The 25,546-nt window shown below is 33.0% G+C and overlaps 1 protein-coding gene across 1 annotated transcript in view; it reads left to right on the top strand.

Annotated features, from left to right (window-relative positions):
* The first annotated feature begins 19,051 nt into the window (after positions 1–19,051).
* The window catches only part of LOC124360702 (serine/threonine-protein kinase pelle-like), a 76,528-nt gene continuing 70,033 nt past the window's right edge, over positions 19,052–25,546 (top strand). The window contains exons 1-2 of the mRNA XM_046814532.1: positions 19,052–19,278; positions 24,381–24,484. Coding sequence (XP_046670488.1) covers positions 24,391–24,484 — 94 coding nt within the window. The 5' untranslated portion in view covers positions 19,052–19,278; positions 24,381–24,390. The remainder of the gene's footprint in view (positions 19,279–24,380; positions 24,485–25,546) is intronic.

The raw sequence follows: 25,546 nt of genomic DNA, 5'->3' as shown, positions 1-25,546 counted from the left end.
TACAAGGACCAGAGAGTTGGATTTGCGCACAGCATTTTGTCAGATTTTGAAGACCCTAGACAGATGAGTGCTGGCGTAGCGGTGGTTTGGTTTTCAGAAGACACTTTGGGAGACCTGCAACGGTTCATTGTGTGGAAGACCATCTCGCTCAGCAGAAAGCAACCGATGGAGCTACAATCTTCAGTTTGATTACAAAGGACCACTTCTTCGATAAACCTACGGTCACCAACTATAACAAGGCTTTTCAACTTATGACAAAATACTTTTTGGCCAACAATTTGAAAAAAACTCATTTGCTCCCCAATAGGATGTGTGAGGGACAGGATTCAGCTAGAACACTTTGCAAAGAACCTTCTTGAGTTCCGAAAGCAAACTGGAGCTCAATCAATCATAATAATCAAATAATCAATGTTTGCGCTAATGGATATCTATTATTATGTAATGATCACTATCCAGTCAAACTAACGGTGGGCTGACTCAAACCACATGACTTACATTAAAACAAAAAAAAATATTAAGTTTTATTCCACCATTGAATAAAGACGAAAACAGAGTTTAATACTGATGAAAAGAAAGTGGTTGAACATTGTATAGGTATTAATCAACCATCTGAACTTCAATATAAAGGAACGTTTAGAACTTAATTGTTTATCTTATTCCTTAAAAGGAATTTTATACAGGAAATTTATAAATTGTAGCCAATTTGTTATCTAGTTCAGGACTACATTATGTAATAAATTAATATATTGAATTAAAAAGAAAAATTTTGAGAATGTATTTAATATTCTAGACAATTTTACAGTCCTAGAAATTAATTAAATTCTAATTAATTTGGATTATAAATACTCTTCTGTAATTATTGATGAATTAACATGAAACAGTGATACAATTTCAAGCTGTTTAAACTTAAATTTACTTGTAAATCAGTGGTATTCAAAGTGGAAGTGTTATTTAAATAAGTGAAACTAATATGTAACTACATATGTAAGTAGTAAATTTCATTGACTGAACAGTTATTAATTAGGAATTATCTATTTAAAGTTTACTCACTCAAGGGAAAGGCCTAAAACATGATGTGGAAGAGAAGTGCTTAATTCACTTTAATTGGCATTAAAACATAGTCACAAAGAGAACATTACATTTAAAAAAATCTTTTGATTACAAAAGCTACTTAAAAACTATTTTTTAAATCTCAAAACTTAAATTAAAACATATTTTATTATAAACCAGTGGCACTGCCGGATTCAAACTGACTATCAGCCTTGTGACGTCATACAGACAACCTGTTCCAGACACCTGCAGGCTTCTTATCTACAACATTGTTCACCAGTTTGCAGCTTATCTCTAATAGCTTTGACAGACTCTTTCTCCAAATCATTGTTGTTCTTTGTAGATTACTAGCTGGTAGTTGTACTCTATTTATTTAAATCACAGTCAATTTGTCACTAATTTAAATATTTGACTTGGCATAAACTAAGTAGAATAATTATATTAAAGAATATTCCAATTTGCTTTTTAATTATTTTCTAAAGCTTTATAATATAAACATATATTATAAACATATAAAACTGTAAATAGTAATTAAATTTTAGATAAAAAGATTTGGTTGATTTAGATAAAATGTTTTTGGAATAAAAAGTTGTTTTAACTATGTAATAAAAAATTACTGTAAAATATAATTTGTAAATATAGTTTCATAGTTTTAAACTGTTAATAATATATTACAATTTGATACTTGATATTAATGAACTTAAAACTGTAAACTAATTTTACTCTGAAACTTAGTTGGAATATTTTTTCACTTAAATATAAGCAATTTTTTAGTTATCTTTTGACAAAATATTTTTTTGTGTGTCTTGAGTGAAGTTGTATTTTAATTTCATTGTATTATTTTTAAATATATTTTATTTTGATTTTAGTTATTAATGATATTAAAAAGAAAACAAAAATTGTAAATGGCTTCTCCCTCAAACAGCTTGTCATGTAATGTACCACCAGGCTGGGAACGGGTGAAAAAGAAGCGCCCATCTGGGTTAACAGCAGGGAGAATTGACGTCTCATACATATCACCAGGAGGAAAAAACTTTACGCAGCAAAGGCAATCTAGAGAAGTACATAAGGAAAAAGGGTCTGAAACTGGATGTTAACGCTTTTTAATTTTTCAGCTGGTGCGAAAAAGAAGGGTCGCACCATGTCATCTGCTGAAAGCTCTACAAGTCAAAGCCCTAACAGTAAAACGTCAATCACCACTCCAATTGAGAGTTTAGATGGAACTGAAAGTGTAACAGATTCCTGCATAACTCCACAAGAATCCCAATCAAACCAAAGTGATGCAGAGGAGGCTGCGCGTGATCTAACAACAGAACTCCTGACTGATACAACGGAGAAAAATAACCTTGATCGTACAAAAGAGCTATTAAGTAAAAAATACCTCACTGATCTTACAATACAACCGTACCTAGAAATTTTGAATAACAGGTTTCTTCAAAAAAAATCCTGTATTATTCTCAACCCATTGATTGTACACGGCTTAAAAAATCTGACAGATTCTTCTTTCTTAACGGAACATCACGACTTGAAATCCAAGAACGTGATTATTATGCCAGTAAATGATTCAGAGGATCTGTACACAGTTGGCCATGGGACGCATTGGAGCACATTAGTTTACGTGCAGCTAACAAGTTTTTATACCTGGATTCAGTGAACAACCTTAACCTACCGGCAGCAAAAATTGTAGCACAGAAACTAGCAAGTCACTTGGGTCTTGACATGGAAACCTCCGAGTTTGTGTCACTTAAGAGCTCTCAGCAGTCGAATGGCTTTGACTGCGGGGTCTTTGTATGTTGTAATGTGGAATCCCTAGTTCAAGACATCACCATGGATTCAGCTTTGAACTTCGGCTTTTTGCAAAATGCCACTATTAGCGCAAAAGAAGTAATAACCAAAAGATCATTAATTGCGTATGTATTATACAGCTCTTTACAAATTACAAAAGAAGAACTATATGATTTAATGATCAAAAAGCCTGGAAAACGTCATGAAGAGGGACAATACACAACCAATGTGTTTAGAGAAGGGAGAAAGAAGGCAGGGAGGCGACAGTCAATGGTTTCAAAGTGGCATCCTCACGGCATTATGGACAAAAGCAGCAAGGCCCAGCCAAATTTCAGTTACCCACAAGCAATCGTTACGATTTACTAAGACCATCTAAATCTGAAAGTAACCTCAGTGCACAAAAAGAATCAGATACAGCCAACTTCAAAAATTTCCAAAAGCCCAGGACTTCAAAAAAAGTACTTAATGGTAAAAATTGCATAACAAAGACTCAAAATCATAAAAAAAAGTATTTTCAAGAAAATGTGTGGTAATGTACCCCAAAACAAATTTAACTATTTGCTCAGACAGCCAAGGGAAGGGCCTTGCTAATGAAATTGAAAGTATAACTGGAGGTAAGTTTAATGTTTTCGGCTATGTAAGAGCTAATGCAACTCTTGGTCAAGTGGTTGATTCGGCAATGACTCAAGAAAAATATCCAGTTGTAATCATTGGTGGAAGTAATAACAGTCTTCAGGGTAACTGTTCCGAGATATACAAGGATTTGGAGTCTAAACTCAGTCAACTTAGTAAATCTAGGCCTGCCTTTATAACGACAATCCCAACCAGATACGACTACCCTCTTAAGCACCCAGTAAACATTCGACTGAGAGAAGTAAACAACTACATTGCTGAACTAGCTTACAGAGTAGAGAATGCACATTTGTTATGTCTGGATGACTTCAAGAGAATCCATTTCACAAGACAAGGTCTCCACCTCAACCAACAAGGAAAAGTGAAGTTGGCACATCTCATCATTCGTAAAATTTGTATCTGGCATGGTAAACTTAAAGTATACCAGGACTCTAGCCCAAAATGAACAGTTAAGAGCCCTTCAATCGAAGTTGTGGAAACAAATATGGAGTGTCTAATTGAAGAACACTACAAGGACCAGAGAGTTGGATTTGCGCACAGCATTTTGTCAGATTTTGAAGACCCTAGACAGATGAGTGCTGGCGTAGCGGTGGTTTTCAGAAGACACTTTGGGAGACCTGCAACGGTTCATTGTGTGGAAGACCATCTCGCTCAGCAGAAAGCAACCGATGGAGCTACAATCTTCAGTTTGATTACAAAGGACCACTTCTTCGATAAACCTACGGTCACCAACTATAACAAGGCTTTTCAACTTATGACAAAATACTTTTTGGCCAACAATTTTGAAAAAAAACTCATTTGCTCCCCAATAGGATGTGTGAGGGACAGGATTCAGCTAGAACACTTTGCAAAGAACCTTCTTGAGTTCCGAAAGCAAACTGGAGCTCAAATAATCATTTCATCCTACTTTCAAAAATCTTACAGGGTACTAAGGAACGGTTTAAGTCATGATGAGTTCAACATCAAGCTAAAAGAGTTAATATCTAGTAAAAAGGACCCATCTCTGGAATCAGAGGAACATAGAAAATCGGCTAGTGATCTTTGCGGCCAATCACAAGCCAAAACAATGCCAGGGCAGGACAGCTATGCTGAAGCCACAAAAAATCAGAAAAGTCCAGCTGTGGATGCAAACAAACGGACTCAAGCACATCCTTCACCCTCCAGCCAAAATCTTTTTTTAGAGGAACACCATTAAGCCATGTAAACAATGAAGTTAACTTTCAAGACCATGTCAAAACTGTTAGCTTAGAAATTAGTTCTAGTAATGGTGGACCCATATGTATGGAGGATCCATATGTAGAAATCTGTGAAAAGCATTGTGCACAATGCTTCATTTAATGATAATTTCAATACTAGGGATGTTACTAGGGTAATGAATAATGTTGAGAACACTCCTATTGGTATAACAATATTTCACCAAAACATAAATTATTTAATTCCCAAAATTGATTCATTAGAAATTACAATTGACGAAATAAAACCAGACATATTAGTTATTACAGAACACAAAATGAAAATAGATGAAATTAACAGACTTAATGTCCTTAACTATAACATTTATGCTCGCTATTCTAGAGATAGTATGACGGGAGGAGGTGTAATTATTTTAGCAAAAAACATTATGAAAGTAAAAAAAATTATGTTTCCGGCTATTAAATCCCTTTTAAATTATCAAATCTTTGAATTGTGTCTGGTTGAAATTCAGTTTGGAAAAATAAAAATATTGTTGGGGGGAATTTATAGGTCTCCAATCAGTGCAAACATAGATATATTTATGGGAAAGTTGAACTACCTCTTAAGCATCCTAATTAATAAGTATAAATACATAATAATATCTGGAGACATTAATATCAATACCTTAGAAAAAAATAATTCTCAGAAAAAATTGGAGCAAATTCTAAAACAGTATGATATGAAATACTTGGTTGACTTTCCCACCAGGATCACCAGAAATACACAATCAGCTATTGACAATGTATTAACAAATTTTAAACAATCACAGATACAAGTCGAGTGCTTGATACGTTGTTGTCGGATCACGATGGTCAGCTCATTAGGGTATACGATCATACCTTTAGTATAAAAAAGCCACCAAACTATGAATTCAAATACTCCAGGATTTTCTCTGATGAAAATATGAAAAATTTTAAACATGCATTAAGCTTAGAGAAATGGTTACAACTATATACAGCTAATGATAATTTGAAATATGACATATTTATTTGTATATTTTTACAATATTTTAATACTTTTTTCCAATAGTAAAAGTTCGTAAACACTTAGATAAAAAACCCTGGTTTACTGAAGATTTAAAAATAGAAAAAAGGAATTTAATCCATGAAAGTAATCTGGCCAGAACAAATAAATCACAAAGAAATATTGAGCTCATCAAACATAAATACAACCTTTTTAAAAAGAAAATTATACAAGAAAAACAAAGTTACTATGATACAAGAATTAAAAAATCCAAAAATTGTGAAAGGGATACCTGGAAAATTATTAATTCCGATATTGGTCAGCCTAAATTAAACATAAAAAACATACAACTAAGGCACAACACAATATTACAATAACACATCCTAAAAAAGTTTGTGAAGTTTTTAATGAGTATTATATTAACATAATTAGGGACAAAGTAAATTTAAACATTAATTTAACCACTTCAAGCTTTAATACACAAGAATATACAAATCAGTTCAAATTTAGATTACTTGATAGAAAAGATATGGTAAAAATTATTAGCAGTTTAAATAACAGTTATAGCACTGGATATGATGACATACCAGTACCTGTAATTAAAAGTGTAATGGAATTTCTAATTGATCCCTTACTTCATATAGTTAATTCTTCCTTATTATCTGGAATTTTTCCAGAAAAACTTAAAATAACAAAAATTAAACCTCTTTTCAAAAAAGGCGATCAGATGGATGCTGCAAATTATCGGCCACTTGCTTTGCTACCAGTTATATCAAAAATATTTGAGCGGGCAATGGCTGATCAGTTGATCAGTTATCTAGAAGAAAATGATTTAATTGATAACATACAACACGGCTTCAGAAAAAGGAAATCTGTTGTCACAGCTGCCACTGAGTTTCTAGAAGGCGTGATTGATTCTATTGATAGAGGAGATAAAGTGATAGGAGTGTTCATGGACTTACATAAGGCTTTTGATAGTGTTTGTCACACCACATTACTGTCTAAATTAGCATTACTAGTATTAAAGAAAATGAATACAATTGGTTTAAATCATACTTACAAAATAGGCAACAATTTGTGGAAATAGGTCACCAAAACACTAAAAATAATTTTAGTATCAACTACAAATCAAATTTAAAACAAACCATTTTTGGGGTTCCTCAAGGTTCCATATTGGGACCTCTGCTATTTCTCTGCTACCTAAAAGGTCTTCCTGAATTGGAAAAAATTGTGTTTGTATGCTGATGATGCTACTCTGCGAATAAGCGCACCATCTAAGTATGACATTGAAATGGATGCGTTTCTTAGTCTATCCAATTTAAATCAATTTTTCCAAGAAAATAATTTAATTCTAAATCCAACCAAAACAAACTATATTGAATTTAATACTAACCGGTGTAGAAACAAAATTAATCCTAGTATACGAATGGATCAAATTTCTATAGCAAAAGTCGAGGAGGTAAAATTTCTGGGATTAACATTGGATAGCTCATTGTCATGGAATAAACACATAGACAGTGTACTTTCAAAAATGGGTTCTGGTCTTTATGCTCTTCGAAGAATATCAAAATTATGTACAAACAATACTTTGAAGTTAGTATACTTTTCTCATATTCATTCACATATTGTTTTTGGTATTGCCCTATATGGATCAACTTCAATTAGAAATTTAAATTCAATCCTAACTGTACAAAAAAAGGCAATTCGTATTATGCTCGGCTTACAATGGAATGAATCCGTAAAAAACCAATTTCCTCAATTAGAAATCATAAACTGTCTATAGTGCATACATATATGACACTATACTGTCAGTGAAAAATCGAATAAATTATATTGAAAGATGTGGTAAAAACCACTCATATAATACAAGAAATAGAAATAATATGGCAGTCATCCGACATAATTTGGAATTTTTTTGTAAAAAACCCAAATACATGGGAGCTAAATTCTTCAACTTGTTGCCAAACTACATAAAATTACTGGAAAATAATAATTTATTCAATGTTAAACTAAAAAAATATTTAACTAACCTTCCCCTGTATTCGTTTTCTGAATTTTTTGAAATCCATGGTGGAAAACATGGATAAAAACAGTTTTATTACATTTTTTTTTTCTTTAACTTTAATTTTTAAATTTTCATTTGTAATTTTAATAATTTTAGTAGGAAACTATTGTATTATATAATGAATTGTGACCTGTTACTATTTGTTAACAATGATGTTAATGTTAATAATGTTTTATATTTTTTATAGTATTTTATTTTTATAGTATTATATTGGATTGACACCATTCTTATGTACACCATGTGTATTAATATGAATAAAGATGTTTCTGATTCTGATTTAATTGAAGATATATTTTATTTAATATGATGCTAGGAGCAAGGAGTGAAGATAGAGCAATAAAGATATATAAGTAACATCAGTTTACAAAACTCCTTCCAGCTCAGTTGGAATGGAAAAGTCAATTGAAAATTGCAAGTAAATCAGAATGTATCAATGAATATTGCAGAGAGCTGGTTCAACACAAATCATTTAAGTATAAATAAAAAAAAAACAGAATCAATTATTTTTCACTAACTAAATTACCTGAGGCAGAGTCTATTTAACTACTTGGCCTATACGTAGACATCAGTTTGAAATGAGATGTACATATATAATATCTATGCAAAAAGCTATCTAGAATCACTTATTTACTAAGAAAACTTAAAACTGTGTGTTAGTAGTGATATGTTTGATTAATGCGTATTATGCTTTTTTCACTCTCAGATTGTATATGGTATTACTTTACGGGGAAATAGTACTTATATGGAACAAGTTTTTAGATGGCAAAAATATGCTATATGGATCATAAAAGGAATGGACAATCATGAATCTTGTTTTTCTGTTTTCAAAGAATTAAAAAATAATTACACTCCCATGTGTGTGTATATATATATACCATTCTTTGTTTGATGATAACAAAACTGCCAATTTAAAATCTAATGACCTATTCCTGTATGTTACACATAAATATGTGTATGGGTTACCCAAGACAGACAATTTTAAAAACAAGATATTTAATAAGGCGCTACAAGAAGCTGAGGCAGCCATAGGCTCAATCACAGATGCTCATTTAACTACTCCCCATAATTTTTCTCAAGAAGTTGCTCCTGAAGAAAACTGATGACACCTCAGTCATAAACAATGTCCCAGATAAAATCAGAGAATATGAGCTATCTGATGATCTTGGCCTTGAAACTTCTCTGACTTTAGCAGCGGAAGCCGGCAACGCCCCTACTTAATGAGAACAATGTCCTGAAGAATGAAATTAATAGCCTCAAACTGCAAAACGATAAACTTACATTCCTACTCAAGGAAACCAAAAATAGTAAATCTTCAATACAGCATGGAAAAGCAACTAGAAGAATTGGAAGATAGAGTAGCAGCACTAACGGACTACACTCGGGACCTTTCTGAAAAGAATGACTACCTTAGCAGAAAACCTCATCAAGGAACAAAATATCAAAGAAGAGTTATTGGCACAGGCAGAGGAAGAAAAGAAAAATCAGCGATGCTAGATTTAAAGAATTGCAGGAATTACAAACCAAGTCAGTGAGTAAAATAAAATATTTAGAAGCAGAATTAATTACCACCACAAAACAAGCAGACAATGAAATTCTTATTCTAAAAACAAAAATTGCTCATTTAATTACTCTAGGGAATGAAAGAGACCAGGAGTTAAGGGATAACAAAGTCGTGTTGTCTAAGCTGGAGGAAGATGCAGCTAAATTTTACTGAGCAAATAAACAAATTTAAACTTATGGATGAAGTGCTCAAAATTATTCAGTCTTTAAAATCTTCCTCTTCTGCAGGAGCAGATGAAGTTTCATCAAGGATGGTTAAAACATGCAGTTACAAAACTTTGCCATCCGCTGAGTAATTTAATAAACAAGTCTTTGACTCAGGGAATCTTCCCTTCAAAAATGAAATTATCTAAAGTCTACCCTTTACATAAAAAAGGTAGCAAACATGAGCTACAGAACTATATCCCTTGTGTCAACATTTTCAAAAGTATTAAAACAAAATTGTACTGAAAAGGCTCCTAAACCATTTACTAACCAATAATCTTCTTACAGAAAGACAACATGGTTTTCTAGCTGGAAGATCCACCACAACTGCCCTCATTGATTTAATAGAGCACATAATCAATAACATTGAAGAAGGAAATAATGTCACCACTACTTTTCTTGAATTAAGTAAAGCATTTGACTGTTTGGATCATCATTTGGTCTTGGCTAAAATAAGTTCTTTTGGTATTAAGGTGACGGCACTACAATTGTTTAAGAGCTACTTAAGCGACCGGAAACAAATAGTGACAATACAGCACACAACTAATGGAATAACCAAAACAGCAACGTCCCCACCACTAGCCATGACTCGGAGTGTTCCTCAAGGTTCGGTGCTGGGCCCTGTTTTTGTTTATCTTGTTTACCAGTGACTTACCAAATTATATTGACACATACTGCTACCCAGTCATGTATGCAGATGACACTGTTCTGACCACCTCTCACAAATCGACAGAGCTTCTTGAAATTGACACCTTCATTTCCGTTAGCATGGCCAATCAATATTGCTTAGAAAACGACCTAGTTTTCAATGAATCAAAAACTCAACACATCATATTTGGAAAAAACAAGGACAAAATTACAATCCCACATGACTTTGAAATTTCTTGCTACACAAAATATCTTGGACTGACGTTAGATAACTCTCTCTCCTGGAGCTTTCATATTGATTCTTTGTGTCATCAGCTGAGCACAGCAGTGTTTGCCCTAAGAAGAAAAAAATCTGTAAGTACCCCAGAAGCCACCCGAACAGCTTATCATGCAATATTTGAGAGCAGGGCCCGATATGGAATTGTACTATGGGGAGTATCCTCTAACAACAACCTTCAACGAGTCATGGTTCTTCAAAAATGGGCAGTAAGAATAATGGCTGACATTGCACCACGGGACGGCTGCAGAGATGCATACAAAAACCTAGATTTATTTTCATAAAAATTAGAGAATGACCTAAAAGTTTCACCAAATTACTCGTATAGATATATACTATCAAGAAAAAAATATATAGATGTAGTTTTAAGTCATTTAAAATTTAAAAAAATAATGTTTTAATAGATTATATAAACATTTTTTATTTTTTTGCAAATAACTAAAAAAGGAAAAATAATGTTACAGTGGGAAGCTATTTTTATTTATATTGTATATTTAGAAAGCAACAACCATACAAAATTGTGTGTTATTTCTCTCATAAATAAATTTTTTATGACACATTTTGTATAAATACGCATAATTGTACTTCGCAACATTTTATAAGTGTTCAAACAAGTGACTCTTACATTGCAAGACACTTAAAATAAATATTCATATTATGCACATACATATGCATATACACTTTTTCTATTTACAATAATGTGCTATTTACAATTTCACTCCCGTGAGATCACAAATTGTCAGTCATTGTAACTACTACACACAATAGCTAAGCAGATAACAACTAACACTACTAATATTTACAACCACAAAATAAAATAATGAAGAAGAATCCAGCATACAATGGTACGATTACACTAAATCATAAACAATTAACAACAGAAGATCGAGTCTGCTGATTATGTCACGTGAAAATTTTCGAAATAAAAATGCATAGACCTCCAAAATAAAAATTATATTCATATTAATTATTTACAAATATACCAGGGAATAAAAAAAACATAAAACTTTAATCATTTGGTCGTATTTATTTAAGAAAACGACGGATATCAAAGAGACTATATATTGCCACCTGGCGCTTTTCGCGTATGTCACCGACGGCAATATTTTTGCCGCCTGGCACTTATCAGACGCGATCTATGGCGGCAATACATTGCCGCCTGGCCCGGAAAGGGTTAAGCAAGGGCAAAGAATGAGTTAATAAATAAATAAAGCAAATGACAAATTAATAATATGTCAAGCCTAAAACTTGGGATATTCTACCTGATAAAATTAAATCTCATCACTCCCAACGTAATTTTACAAATGAAGACCATCTAATTGTTGAACTGATAAGATAAAAATATTTAAATTAAGCTAACTTGTCTCTTGTAAATGAATGCGTGAATGTGAAGATTTATGATGATGACTATGATGTTATTGAAGATTTTACAAACTCTATTGCAATAAAAATTACCATTGGTCTATTTCAACATGGAAGTAATTAGCTTCTCGTATTTCAATTCTAAAAACCATAATTAATACGTGAAAATTTCAGATACAATTACCTATATAACTAGAAACAAAGATCAGCTAACTAAAAATCTTAATTGATTTTTAAAGTTCTCACTCCAAATTTCGTATGATTTGAAATTGTGATAAAAAATCTTCTTGTATTTTTTATAAAAGTCTGTAAAAAATAATATGAAAATCTTTTCAGAAGGTTAAGAAAAGGTTAATTAAGTTAACATAAATATATTTTATATATTACATTACATTTATCACACCTCCAGAAATGAATTAGAAAACATGTTGCTCTGCTTGATCAAGGTAAACACGTGAAATATAAAATTTAACCCTAGTATAAATTGAAATGATAGGAAAAACAGATCCTATATAGACCCAACTAGAATGGAAAGTGTTAAAAGCATAAAATTCCCAGCTTCAATCACACACTGTTGTGTACTTTTGGTAAACAAAGAGTTATATATTTTCTGAATAAAGCATACAACATACCTTTGTTAACTGGCCCCAACCTTCAGGCCAGAATATAGCTTCCTTGAAAGGATCATTTGAATACGCTGAGGTAGGGAGTCTTATCTCCATGACGAAAAATCTAACAAAAAAGGAAAATATAATTAAATTACAGTCTTTTATTAAAAATCTTTTAATTTATTGATTTTACTTGAGCTAATGTAAGAGTAGCTTATGTATTTATAAATAACTTAATAAGGCTTGAAGAACATTTTATTAAATTTAAAGGTGTAATTCACTTTAAGGATTTAGTGACACAGATTTTGACACAAAACAGAAATTATAATAACGATAAACTAGGAAACTTAAATACAGTACTTAGTTTATTCATACCAATCACATTCCAAAAATTTGTACTGAAACTGTAAACTATCAAATAGCACATTATTTCTCTGTTCTACCTTGTTATTCATGAGACCGGAAAATCAATCAATTATAAAAATCACGAATAGTTCTGCAATAGCAAATCAAAATATTGATATTAACAAATTTAGCTTAATATCACTATTTCCATATGTCACTTTTCCAACTTCAGATCATGTTGGATGATCTAACACGTGATCTGAGGTTGGGAAAGTACTGATCGGAAATGCCAATGGCTATCAGTGTGGACTTTAATGGCGCCTTTAGTGTAACCCCACGCATTTATTGAAAAAAGAAAACCATTCCTGGTAATAGTATTCAAGTATTTCCAAATTCAATCTTGGATAACATGAGCCCCCATAAAGGTTAACTTTAACTGTGGTAGCACTAATCATAAGATAACCTAATCTAAACCTACTTATATTACATAATTTAAACAAGTAGTAGATGGGGACAGAGTGGCCTCTGGATAATACCGAAGTACCTTCAATAGTTTAGGTATTATAAATTGATAATTTGGTTCGCTGATTCCATTGTCTTGGTGGCCATTTTTTTTACTGCAGCCAATTATTGTAACATCAATATTATACAGTTGACGATTTTATCTTATGTTTATCAATATTTAGGCTACAATCAATTGTTTTACCGGCTTCTTACAAAACTGCAGCCTAGCCTACTTTTCCACCTACCAATAAAAACAGAAATCATCCAATTGTTTATTTTTAAGAAAAGTTGTGAAATGGTGAAACACTACACAAATCTCAAATTAGTGGCTTAGCACTGAGTGCTTCACCCTTTCCCCTCAATAAGGCTCTTGGCATTCAAAGTATTAAAGTCATGCCAAAATTCTTCTTATCCAAAAATTTACTTACAATATTTGCTTGTTTTAATGATATCTTCTCATGGTCCTCTCCAAAAGCTGTGTAAGCAAATAAAAAAGCTATTATGATTCCTCCTAAAATAACAACAGTTGTGAACACATTCCTTTTTGGGCGCTTTGAAAATTGAATTAAAAAAGATCTTGATTCCTCCATTTAAAATAGTTATTTAAATCTATACGTAAAACCTATTTTGCTTATTACAGAGGTTAGATAGCACAAGTTCTTGGATTGACGTTTCTTTGTAACTATGATAAACAAGAAGTTTTAATAGTGAAAGTAAATGTTGTATCCCACTTTGATTTCACCCAAACTAGAAGATAAAATAAAGTAATTACTCGTTTGTAACGCAAAAATATTTATTTGACATTTCGGAAATTGAGGTTATATTATCACTAGCACAGCATCCGCATAACAAAAAACAACAGATTGATAACACTCGCAAGCAGACTCATGGTAAGAAAGCCTGTTATCATTTTTTTTATAGCTTAGTTTAATCCTCTATAGTGTAATCATTCGAATAGGTAAAGAAATACCGAACAATAGAACTTTCAATCGATATCAACATAGCAACAATTAATAAATAAAACTAGGGCTAAATGGAAGGAGTGTTAAATGTGGCAGTGATTTTTTAGGTTTGTCCTATAATAAACAGGAAATCCAACTATTGATACGTGAGTGATGTGTCTGCTTAAAAGTACTGGACTCTGAAAAGGGACTTTGTTGTGACAAATTCTTTAAAAGATGCTTTCATGTAGCATTCGTTAAGGACGCTAAGTTAAAAAACCATAACCACCGTAAATGGTAATGCAAATATACTGTCTGCTTGGTTTCCCCATGTAAATCATCAAATGAAATATCAATGGATTTATCTTCCAAGATTTTTAAAAAAATCCCGACAACTTATCTGATGCCTCAAATGACGTAAAGTTTAAAAAAAGGAATTTCACAGTAGTTGACAAAAAAAAACAGATCATGTTGGATGATCTAACACGTGATCTGAGGTTGGGAAAGTGCTGATCGGAAATGCCCCTGGCCATCAGTGTGGAATTCGATTGCGCTTTCACTATTTGATTTACCTCATCTACTATAAGCTAAGCACATTATTTATGCCATAATTTATTGAAGCAAATATTAATAATCTTCAATTGGACCATTTTAATTCAAATTCGATTCCTTGTTTATACCCCGAAGGAGTGTCAAAATACAAGATGTGATACTCGTGTAAGCCATTATGAGAAACTTGTACAGACTCTGAATTGTGCCTGAATTCCCAAAAATTGGAAAACACTAAATGTTTTTGCATGGAAATAACTTCCCCGATTAAATGTATGCCTTTTAAAATCAGCTTTAAGGAATAAGAGCCTGTTACTGAATTCATGAAAAGATATAATATATCCTAACTGAATATTATTCAGTAAGAAGCTCAAAATTTAGATTAGATTTTAGAAATATTCATATTTTCGAATGAAACAAAGTCTTCTGGATTATAATCAAAATGTGAATGTGTTGCTCACTATTATCCAAGGCTGAAAGAAATTCATTGCTTCTTGTGTATGTGAGTCACGGTATTGACTGAAACTAACCTGAATCCAGATATAAGTAGCCCCGACATTTGTTTATCATAATTTAATACGAGGGCTATCTTTCTAGAAAATGACGTTTTATTCTATTGCCGCTAGGGGCTAAACTATCGTGGCTATTTTGATGTGGAGGCGTGTCTCCGTTCAGTGGTTATCCAGGCGTGCTAGAGAAATATTTCTGTCGCTTCTTCTTTTTCTATAATATAAAAATGAAAACTGTTCGTGGTGTGTAACAGCATCACTCACAAACGGCTGGACGGATTCGCCTAATTTTTTTTTTAATTTGTTCGTCTTGATCTGTAGAAGGTTATAGGATACTTTTTATCCCTTTCCCGATTCAGGATTCCGCCCCACTGGTTACAGAAATACCCGTAAGAAATGCATTGCAGCAAACATATGTTATTAAGTGAAAGAGTCTTTTCAAATTTTTAATCAGCTGTTCTTTGTAAACATATATAATGCGACAAAAAATATATTTATATATAAATTTCTTTACACTTATAGTTTTAAAGCATAGAGTAAGCTTAAGAGAAACGACAAATTTTGTTTAAACTGTTTCTGCAATCATAATATATAAAAATGAATGTTTGTGTGTTTGTCCTTTATAGACTCAGAAACTATTGGACCGATCACTATGAAAATTTGTATTTTTCTATGTAGAAGGTTTATACGCAATGCCCATTGATGTAACTAACCACCAGGCTGTACTGCAAGATATAAAAGTTATCAAAGCGCCTGCACATTATAAACTGCAATTACAACACAGTAGTTACGTATATTAAAATATCCAAACACTATTTGAAGGCAAAGAAATATACGGGCAAAGCTTAAGAGACGCGTGCGAAGCCGCGGGAAACAGCTAGTTTAATAATAATAGTGGTTTAAAATGTGTGACATAATTTAAAACCCCGCGAGTTGTGAAGTTTGGTCGGCAATACGGTTTTTGTTGGCTAAGCAAGCACAATAAACCAATTGATATTTATCAACAATTCTGTGAAGTTTATGGGAACGAGTATACTGAAGGTGGAGTGCGTCAGTTCTTGGTGCATTAGCTTTAAAAATGGCCGAAATAATGTGCATGATGAACGAAGTAGACGGCCAAACATTGTGGACTGATGAAATGGCTTTAAAGTAAACGAGAAGATTAAAAATGACCACCGACACAATAACAGAACTCTCACTTAAGTTTTCTCCAAATTTCAAATAGTTTGTTACACTAAATTATTACGCATACGTTAGACTATCATAATGTTTTTGTAAGATAGGTACCGAAAATCTTAAAAGAAACCAAGAAAAATCCATGTATAGCTGCTTTATTGACATTTATGGACACTTCCGAAAAATGACGGTAACTCCCTTGATTAGTACAGGAGACGAGGACTTTGGTAAAACATGTGAACTTGCAAAACCAAAATACTGTCTATGCACACAGCGCTTTGATGATGACGTAGAACTGCTTGAGGGTGTAACTACCTGATTGAAGTGGGTGGCAGAATTGTATAACTCTAGAATTTAAAACCTAATTCACCGCTATGATAAGTACCTAAATGTGTATGGTTACTACGTTAAAAAGATTTTTAGTATCGCTTTGAAATGTATATGATTAATTTTTGTCTTGTAGTTTGTTTTTTGTTTATATCCAAACATAATCTACTTTCTGGATAGCCCTTGTATTTTCAGGTGTGATTGTATTGTCTTGTGTAGCGCTAAACCTAGCGGAGGTCTTGTTCTTGTGGTGGTACATGAACGTTTAGTAGAAGTTGTGTTACGTACGGCTTTACTGACTTTGAAGGACTATTTTTACAGTGAACCCTCAAACCCTCCGAACTCTCTATTGCTTTATGGGGTGTATATACTCCGACAACAGGCTGCTACTATATATATTCTAATGTCGTGGACGATTTTTATGGAGCGCCCTACAATTATCATTGCTGGTGACAAAATGGCCGCGAATACATCGAATACATCTTCTCCATACCTGCTAGAGACACCCATTCTTTTGATTTGCTTCAGGTGAATGTTGGAATGAACAACTGTGAGTACTGCTTGATCCCATATTTTCGCCTGTTCTTCTGTTGTTCTACCTGTCCATGACCCTCTTCTCCCACTTATGGTTGGGCATCCCGCTTTGTATCATTAACTAGGTGTGGAGGTGCCTATTATTTTTAATAGCCATAGTTTTCTTATGGTCGATTTCCGTAAGTGCAGTGTAGACGATGTTAACAGAGAGCTACTGACTGTACTATGGATTGTACACTATACAATTTCTTATTCAGTAGCTTTCTTTAATAATCTAATAGATTGAATTAGTTGCAAGGTTTTCTCCACGAAGAAACATATAAATATACATTTTTTGAATTGGTTTTCAAAAGTCCTAATCTTGCTAACTGTCGAAAACAAAAAAGCTTCATTTCTATTCTAATAGACTCTTAGAAGTGGGAATTTTTCCTGAAATGCTAAAGTAAAACAATGTTGTTTCCATTAACAAAATTCTGACCATAACCAAGTCAAAAACTTCAGGTCTTATCGTGTTCAATTTTCTTTTAACAGTTTTAACAAATAAGTTCTGCATGGTTTTCCTCTGGCATGTATACGGTCACAAATCAGGTACTGTATAAAGATTATGGTACTATTTTATCAAACATAACAAGAGAAGAAAAAATAGATAATAGATTGCTTTTGCAAAAGCATTCGACACCGTTAGTCACACACTCTTGGTAAGGGTAACTTAAACCTTTGGCGTCAATGGTTCACTTACTAGATGAGTTCAATCGTACCTTGTGAGTCGACGTTGATGGTGTAATGTGACTTTTTTATTATCAATTGAAAAAAATTATTTTTCATGTTAAAGCCAATTTCAGTATTATTATTATATCATTCAATTATTTATTTCCTTTCATAAACCTAAGTTTCATTGTTAAAATATCCAGGAAAACTCTTCTCTATCAATCTGCCACTTTGTTTTTTATACTGTTGTAGTATATTGTATGCGTTTTGCCCAACCGGTCCCATGAAAAACAAAATAATAGAGACAGCTTTAAGAAAAGCTCACGCTATGTCACTTTCATGATTTGAATTAGTTGGATATAGTGTAGTATTTTACCTACTTTCCAAATACTTCGTAAATGGCTTGCTGGTTTTAACCGTACACATCGCTGTGCGCGCCGCTGGTTTGACTCTGCTACACGGCCACATTGTAATGCCCTCTGTGTATAGTGCGGGGCATAGCGGACCAAAATAGGAAATTAACATACCACCCTTCACCTTTGATGTGTTGTTAATTTGTTATATTTCTACTTTTTTCTTACATTATAATTTTTCAGATTGTCAAAGATCTGTGTTTATAATGCTATAAAGCATATTATTATAATGTTCCTAAAATAAATATTTTATCTACTACAACAACAATTTAAGAGTCAATAGTTATTATAAAAATAACATTACAAAACAGCTTTTAGATATCGTAGTTAAAATTGGCACGAAATTTACATTTGAATTTGTTATCTAGAAGAGTTAAATAAAACTCTATTCTTTCCGTAATTGTCTAATATGCATATGCATATACGTTGGAGTAACTCTGGCCCTGGTACTAGTCACTGCGTGACATCCGATTGGTCCCCAACATCTAAAATAACTTTAAAAACTGAAAACCAAGCGCCGTAAGTCGCAATTAACTGTCTCATTGGCCTAATTACATTGTGTGTATATACAGCAAAAAAGATTAATGCGATACATTTTACTGATAACAGCATAAACAAGATAGGAGTTGCGGTCCTTACGACCAGGCGTAGTAGGCCTATTTGTTAATCCGTTACTGCAAGGCATGTTTGAAGAAAGTTAAAACCAAATTTATGATAAATGAATTAATAAATATGTGTTGTGAGGGCTCATGTGTTTTTGAGCAAGCCCGTCTTTATTGTAATCAACAAGAAAAAATTTCTAGTCAGAAGTTATGAGAAGAAGTAAACAAGGAAAATAAAAATTTAGTAGCCTATACCTAGTTTGTTAATTGTCATTATTGAAGGTAGGCTAGTTAATATTGTGTTTAATGAATTTTCATTATATTTGTATAACTATTGCTTATAATTAGTTAGTTGATAAGTTTCTCCAGGTGCACCAAAATCATGAAGTGCAAGTGTGTGGTTATGATAATATAATTTATCTAGCCTAGTTGACTTTGAGGAAAATAACATAGATTATCTTTGTTAAAATAGGTTTAATTTAATAACATTCAGGTGATGTAATTTATTCTGTTGTCCACTTCAGTAATTGTTCTTCTCTTTTGAAATTGTTAATTTTTTTGATATAGACTGTACCTTTTATGTCACTCAAAATTCTGCCAGTAATATATTGAAGTGACTACTTCTATTGCTATGGATATGTTTTGCATGGGGAAAAAACTTTTGCATCAAGGAATGTATTGCTCTGTAGCCACTGGGGGCAGGTTTATCACAGCCATTTTGTTGTCAGGGAGGATGTTTCTCTGCTCAGTGACTATCCGGTGTGCTAGTGAGAGGTAACTGTCGCTCCTTGTTGCAGTGACTACTTCTTTTGGTGGGCTATTGATGTGTACGACTGTTCTGTACATGCTTTCAAAGTAGAGTGACAACTTTACCGACACATAAACAAACTGTTATACCTAAAAAACATCTGATATGAAGAATTAAAAGTTGACATTAACCCTCCATCTGTTAGATGACTAGTGACTATTCGTTAAAAAAATGTTTCTCTAATGTTGAATGACCAGTCACTAGTCGATTTTGCATTCATCTATTTAATAAAACTTTGCTACAGAAAATAAAACGTAAGTAGGACAAAGGGTAGGGTCCAATAAGCGGACCCGGTTTTTTATATCGAAGAATATAATCATCGATACCTAATATTCGCATATCGAATCATAGACTATCAATCGATATAAAAGTAATAACAATCATATGTTTAAATTAAAATGTGAATTTAATGATAACAAACAATAAATGAACATAACCAAAATCAGGGAAACTCATAACTTTAACTAAATGAAACAGAACGAAAACGTTTTTACTAAAGTTGTGTCCACCATTACCTTCTTTTTTGCATCTGAAGACGACCATGTTAGCTCCTCTGACAGTTACATTTGTTACCTTTCCACAAATATCACATAATGGATTCTTAGGTACTAACCCAACATCCTGAAGCCATAAAAAACATATTTTATCGTCTTTTAAAGCAATTTCGTGAAGCTCCCTAAGATTGACGGCCATTTTAATACACAATGTTACGTGAAATTTAAAATATTACCTTGTATTATTTGAAAGTGTTTACAGCTGTTCATATAGATTATTTAAGTTGTTAAAAATAATTCATCAGTATCGATTGATTATATCGATGGTTATGATTAAGTAATATCGTTTGCCAATTTCGATATAAAAAACCGGGTCCGCTTATTGGACCGTACCCAGGACAAATATTATACCAAATTAATTGTGGTGTTTCACTGATTAATTTGATATATAGTTTATTGAATATTAATGCGTAATAAGTAGGCACCAAAATGATAAAGTTGCAATACAAATGTTGGTTTGCCGTGTCTGGTTGTGCACCTCGAGAGCGTGTGAATAACGAGACCTTTTCCGGTACTTTGGGATTATACCGACCACACCCAGACATGAATCGTTACTTGACATTTTGCTTCTACTGATTACTAGATTAGTGTAGAACAATATTTCGTCAATATAAAATAGGAATTGTCTTATCGCAAACCCCTCCCCATCCTCAGACAGAGGTCAAAGTCGAGCGGTCTAGTAGATAAAGTGATTGCAGTGTCTCGCCGCCCTTTCAGTTGGTGCGTCGCTTTGTTATACTCTGTGTTTTACCCCTACATTTCTCCAAACACAAAAATTCAACAAAAACTAAACTCTTTATTGAAAAAAACACACAAAACTTGTTTTTATTCTTGATAACACTCCGCTACCCAAAATGCGAGTGCCTCCGGCCATCAGCGCGGGCTTCGGCATGTGCTGCCCCGTGCTGATGTCAACGAAAGAAAAAACATCCCTCGAGATAGTCCCTATCAGTAAAAATATCAAATTCTAGAGGGGCTGATCAGAAATATAAATTGAATTGTAATGGAAAGGCAATTATGTACTGTGCAAAACACTTAAATAATCATGTGATGCCGCGCGGCCTGCCGTAATCGGGATTCTCGAGAAAGATAAGATAACAGCGACAACAATACCGATCACAATACCTGGAAATGCTTGTTGATTGATGGAATGTTAGTTCTGTTACTCAGCTACATCATTTTATAACATTCTAAGTTCATTGTAAAAAGTTTAAGCGTTGGGGGCATATAACGGAATCTGACCCCATTAACAATTGATAATTTTGTAATTAAAGAGTTGTTTTTTCGTTCTATCATGTTTGTTTCTATAAATTTATATTTTTGTGTTCTTCATACTGGTGTGGTAGGTATAATCAATCCCAAAGTACCCCTTTTCCCTATACTTTGCAGCAGGAAAACTTCGTTTAGGAATGATTTTAGCTACATCACTGCGTTCAGAATTTATTTCTCAACAAGATCATCTGCTAAAGACATCTGTCTAGTGTCACTAGTCGCTAGTATTTTGTTATTTCTCATAATATTAAAGTTGTGTTAGTATCAAATGACATCTAACTTTTCCTTCTGAAATTTTCCATTGAGTGGTAAATAAAAAACAATCCAGGATATGTATATTTTTTAAATATAACAAACAAAACAGTGTAACATTTACTTAAATTTTATTATTTTGAACAATAAACTTGTCTGACACATCATATAAAACATGCACATAACCAAGTACTTGCTACTATAAGAGATCTTCAGTATTAGTGTCAGTTACAAGTAATTCAGTGGTAACCTATTACCAGTACAGTAACACTGTAAACATGTCTGACAGCATTTTAACTGTTCTAATTGTGATTCAAGAGACCATTCGAGTGTAGGACGCTTATCATACCAGAGATTCATTGAAAACTCGACTGAAGTATGATAAGTGTCCACCGCAGTAATCAAATTATCAATATTTCTGATTGTCCAAACTACCGAATGTTAACAAACCAAAGTGGCAAACCGAATTACGTTGTAGGTATTTCATAATATGGTATAGTTCAGCTGTGTTTTTATTTGTTATCAGTAATAATTTAATACTCTAATGTATGTGGATAAAGTAGTTAAATATATTGCTGTTTAAATTTGGCCTTTATGATAATCTACTTACAGCTTAGAAGTCTTATAAACGTATTTTCTTATGAAAGCATTAGTGTGCCACATCCAAAAATATCTCAGTACAATATACTTTTTCATGTAAGTTAAATGACATATTAGTTAAAATAAGAGGGCCGTTTTTTTTTTTCAATTTCCATTCTCACAGTATGACGGACATGTGGTAGGTCCGTGATGAGCGCAGAAGTCGAACGCATCTTCCCCGCTATAATATTTGTCATTACCGAGTTCAAGTATCTAGTTGCAGAAACTGAGCTGCAGTTGCATGGGCATGGCCTTCTTTATCTATTCTGCTGCAAAATGTAAACTGAGGAGTGTTATTCTTTTCCTGCAAGCAGAAGGGTATAATGCATAAAAAATCCATCAAAGAATGTACTGTGTTTACAGAGAAAACATGAGTGAATGTGTTGTGTGTGAATCACGTCAAAAGTTTAAAGTTGGCCGAGTATCAAATTCAAAGAATGTCAAAACTGGAGCAATTTTTGTGGGTGTCAGTCAACATCTTCGGCACCCAGGAAGCACAAATCTTTTTGTAGCCTAACTTGTCTGTAATAATAGAGTAAAGAAAAGATATTGACACTTTTGGAAATTCCAAAGACAAAGCATTTATTGTGAATCTACAGTTTACTCTAAGACCTTTGTCAATTTGTTTAACAAGGCCGTTTTTAGCGACAGACTTGTGTCCTTGACCTTCTTCATCGTGCACATTAGTTCGGCCATCACTAAACATTAACGTACAGCACCATCGCTTATAAAGTTTTCTCCGTAAACATGGCACATTCTCCACTGAATTTCTGGTGTACTATTCACTTCTGCTTGTGGGAAATGAATAACACACCTCAACACACATTTGGTGGGAGAATCAATAGATGCGGCTATGTTTATGCGACTCCAGTTCAGCACAAACTACTTGAACTTGGCAGTAACAAATTTTGTAGGGGGAAGATGCGCGATTGACTACTGCGTACATTACAGACCTACCACGTGTCTGGTCGTCAAGGTATGAGATCGGGATAAAAAAAGGCCCTTGTAGAGTATGTTGTCACTTTAATAAAATTCAACTTCAGAAGATAATTTATAAAACTGTCATTAAAACTTTGATATGTATTTTGTTACGGTTATGATTGTGAAAGTTCTTTTGATGCCAAAAAACATATTTACCTATTTGAGTTGACAGCTTTATATGCTAATGCAGAAATCTAACATTCTTGAATAGAAATTCAATTTATTTGAGGGGAAACCAACAGTTGGGAAAATCAAATGTTAGAAAAAATAAATACTTGCTCAGCCACAAGCAATAATAGATGTCGACTATAAACTAGAAATACAAGAAACGGAAATATAATATACTCTTAATTTGTTTATTTTGGTGTTTGGATGTCTTTGTTATGTTTTATGTAGTTTTCGTCAAAAAATTAAAAAAAAATTTTTATATTGTATGGTGTATTTTTGATAACAATAGCTGCTAGGAAACTGAAAATAAATGGTGTTTATCATGTAAAAATGTGTATAAGGTTCTTATTCATTATTGGAGGTTGTTTTATCATTGTGTTTAAAATCATGAAAATTACCATTCATTGCCAATCTTATTCTGAGATTTGTTGTATATTATTGAGCCAAGCTTTTGTGCATTTTTGAAATAGAATTTGAAAAATATTTGTTATGCACATGTAAAGAATGAAATTAAACTGAGTGGACCATAGTATCTGTTAAAAAAAACAAATAAATTTAAGAATGGAATTCCCAAATGTCTGTTTCCTGCCAGACATCCATTTAACAGTTGCAAGTCTGACAGTTAAGAGATACTAAATCTAAAACTGTAACATATAGTTTTAAATCTTGTGTTATTATTATGGATAACTTTTTGTTTTTTTTTTTTTCAGATTTTTAAACATGTCACGGAAAATGTTTGTATATGAATTACCATATTCTGTTAGAAAGCCCTTGTGTAGGATCTTGGATGCCGGTGACAAGTGGGAAGAGTTAGGTAAGATATTTTAACTTATATAAACTATTAACTATATTCTACTAATACAACTTATATATTTAATCCTCTTCCGGTCAAATTATCGCTACAGCATCATGGTGCTATCAGCCTGCTTTGCTGTGGTAGAACACTTTGAGTTTTTATTATATAACAACTCTATTTGAACGTAACTGTTATATTATGAGGTTTGCTATGTTATTTTCGACCTTAACAAAACTGACCGTTTCTGATTATCAGCTGGCATATCCGGTGTAAACTTTACATTGTTGAACATAATCTCAATCACAACATTTTTTATGTGAGTTCTATTAGTGTTGTTTGCAGTTAATGGAAAAGTGCAGACACTAGTAAAACTGGAATTGACCTGTGAACTCATTTGTGCAATTATTTTTCATGATTTTTAACATGGATTATCACAACAAGAATGCATCAATGAACTTAATATATTATAGCAATGAAGCCCCATGGTAGAGCACTATAAAAAATTGGTACTGTACAATGAGTTCAAAACGTGACTGATGTTCACTCCAGGACGAAATCCATGAAGGCCGTCCAAAATCAGTCGTAGAATGACAAGCATCAACAAGATACTACATTATAAATTGGCCGTAAAAAATGTTGTTCCCGTTGGACCACGCATGACCTGACCATTGCTCAAAAGAAGACTCACATCAACTGGTGTGTTGTAAAATTGGAAAAATTTGCTAAAATCCATCAAAGGTTCGGTATATAATCTGCTTAGGTTAGGGAATCATGGATGATTCTGAAACAAAACAGCAATGAACTGTGTGGATCTTTCAAGATGAGACAAATCTAACAAACAAATGTTCGCAGAAGAAGCACATAGAAGCAAATGGTTGCCCGTTTCTGTGGCATTACCGGGCATGTGGCAACACTGGCATTAGAGGAACATAACATGGTCAACCTGAATGATATACAAGTATTTGTTTGCCAGAAGTTAGGAGAAATTCTGAAAATGTCAAAGAAGAGGTGAATCATTCTTCATCATAACAATGCAAGCTTTCACAAATTTTTACATTTTAACCAGTTGGAAGGTCGAGT

This window comes from Homalodisca vitripennis, chromosome 4, assembly GCF_021130785.1.
Source record: "Homalodisca vitripennis isolate AUS2020 chromosome 4, UT_GWSS_2.1, whole genome shotgun sequence".
In the NCBI taxonomy this organism is placed as follows: Eukaryota; Metazoa; Arthropoda; class Insecta; order Hemiptera; family Cicadellidae; genus Homalodisca; species Homalodisca vitripennis.
The sequence above is the reverse complement of the archived record's forward strand: the minus strand, read 5'-3'. Positions and strand labels throughout refer to the sequence as shown.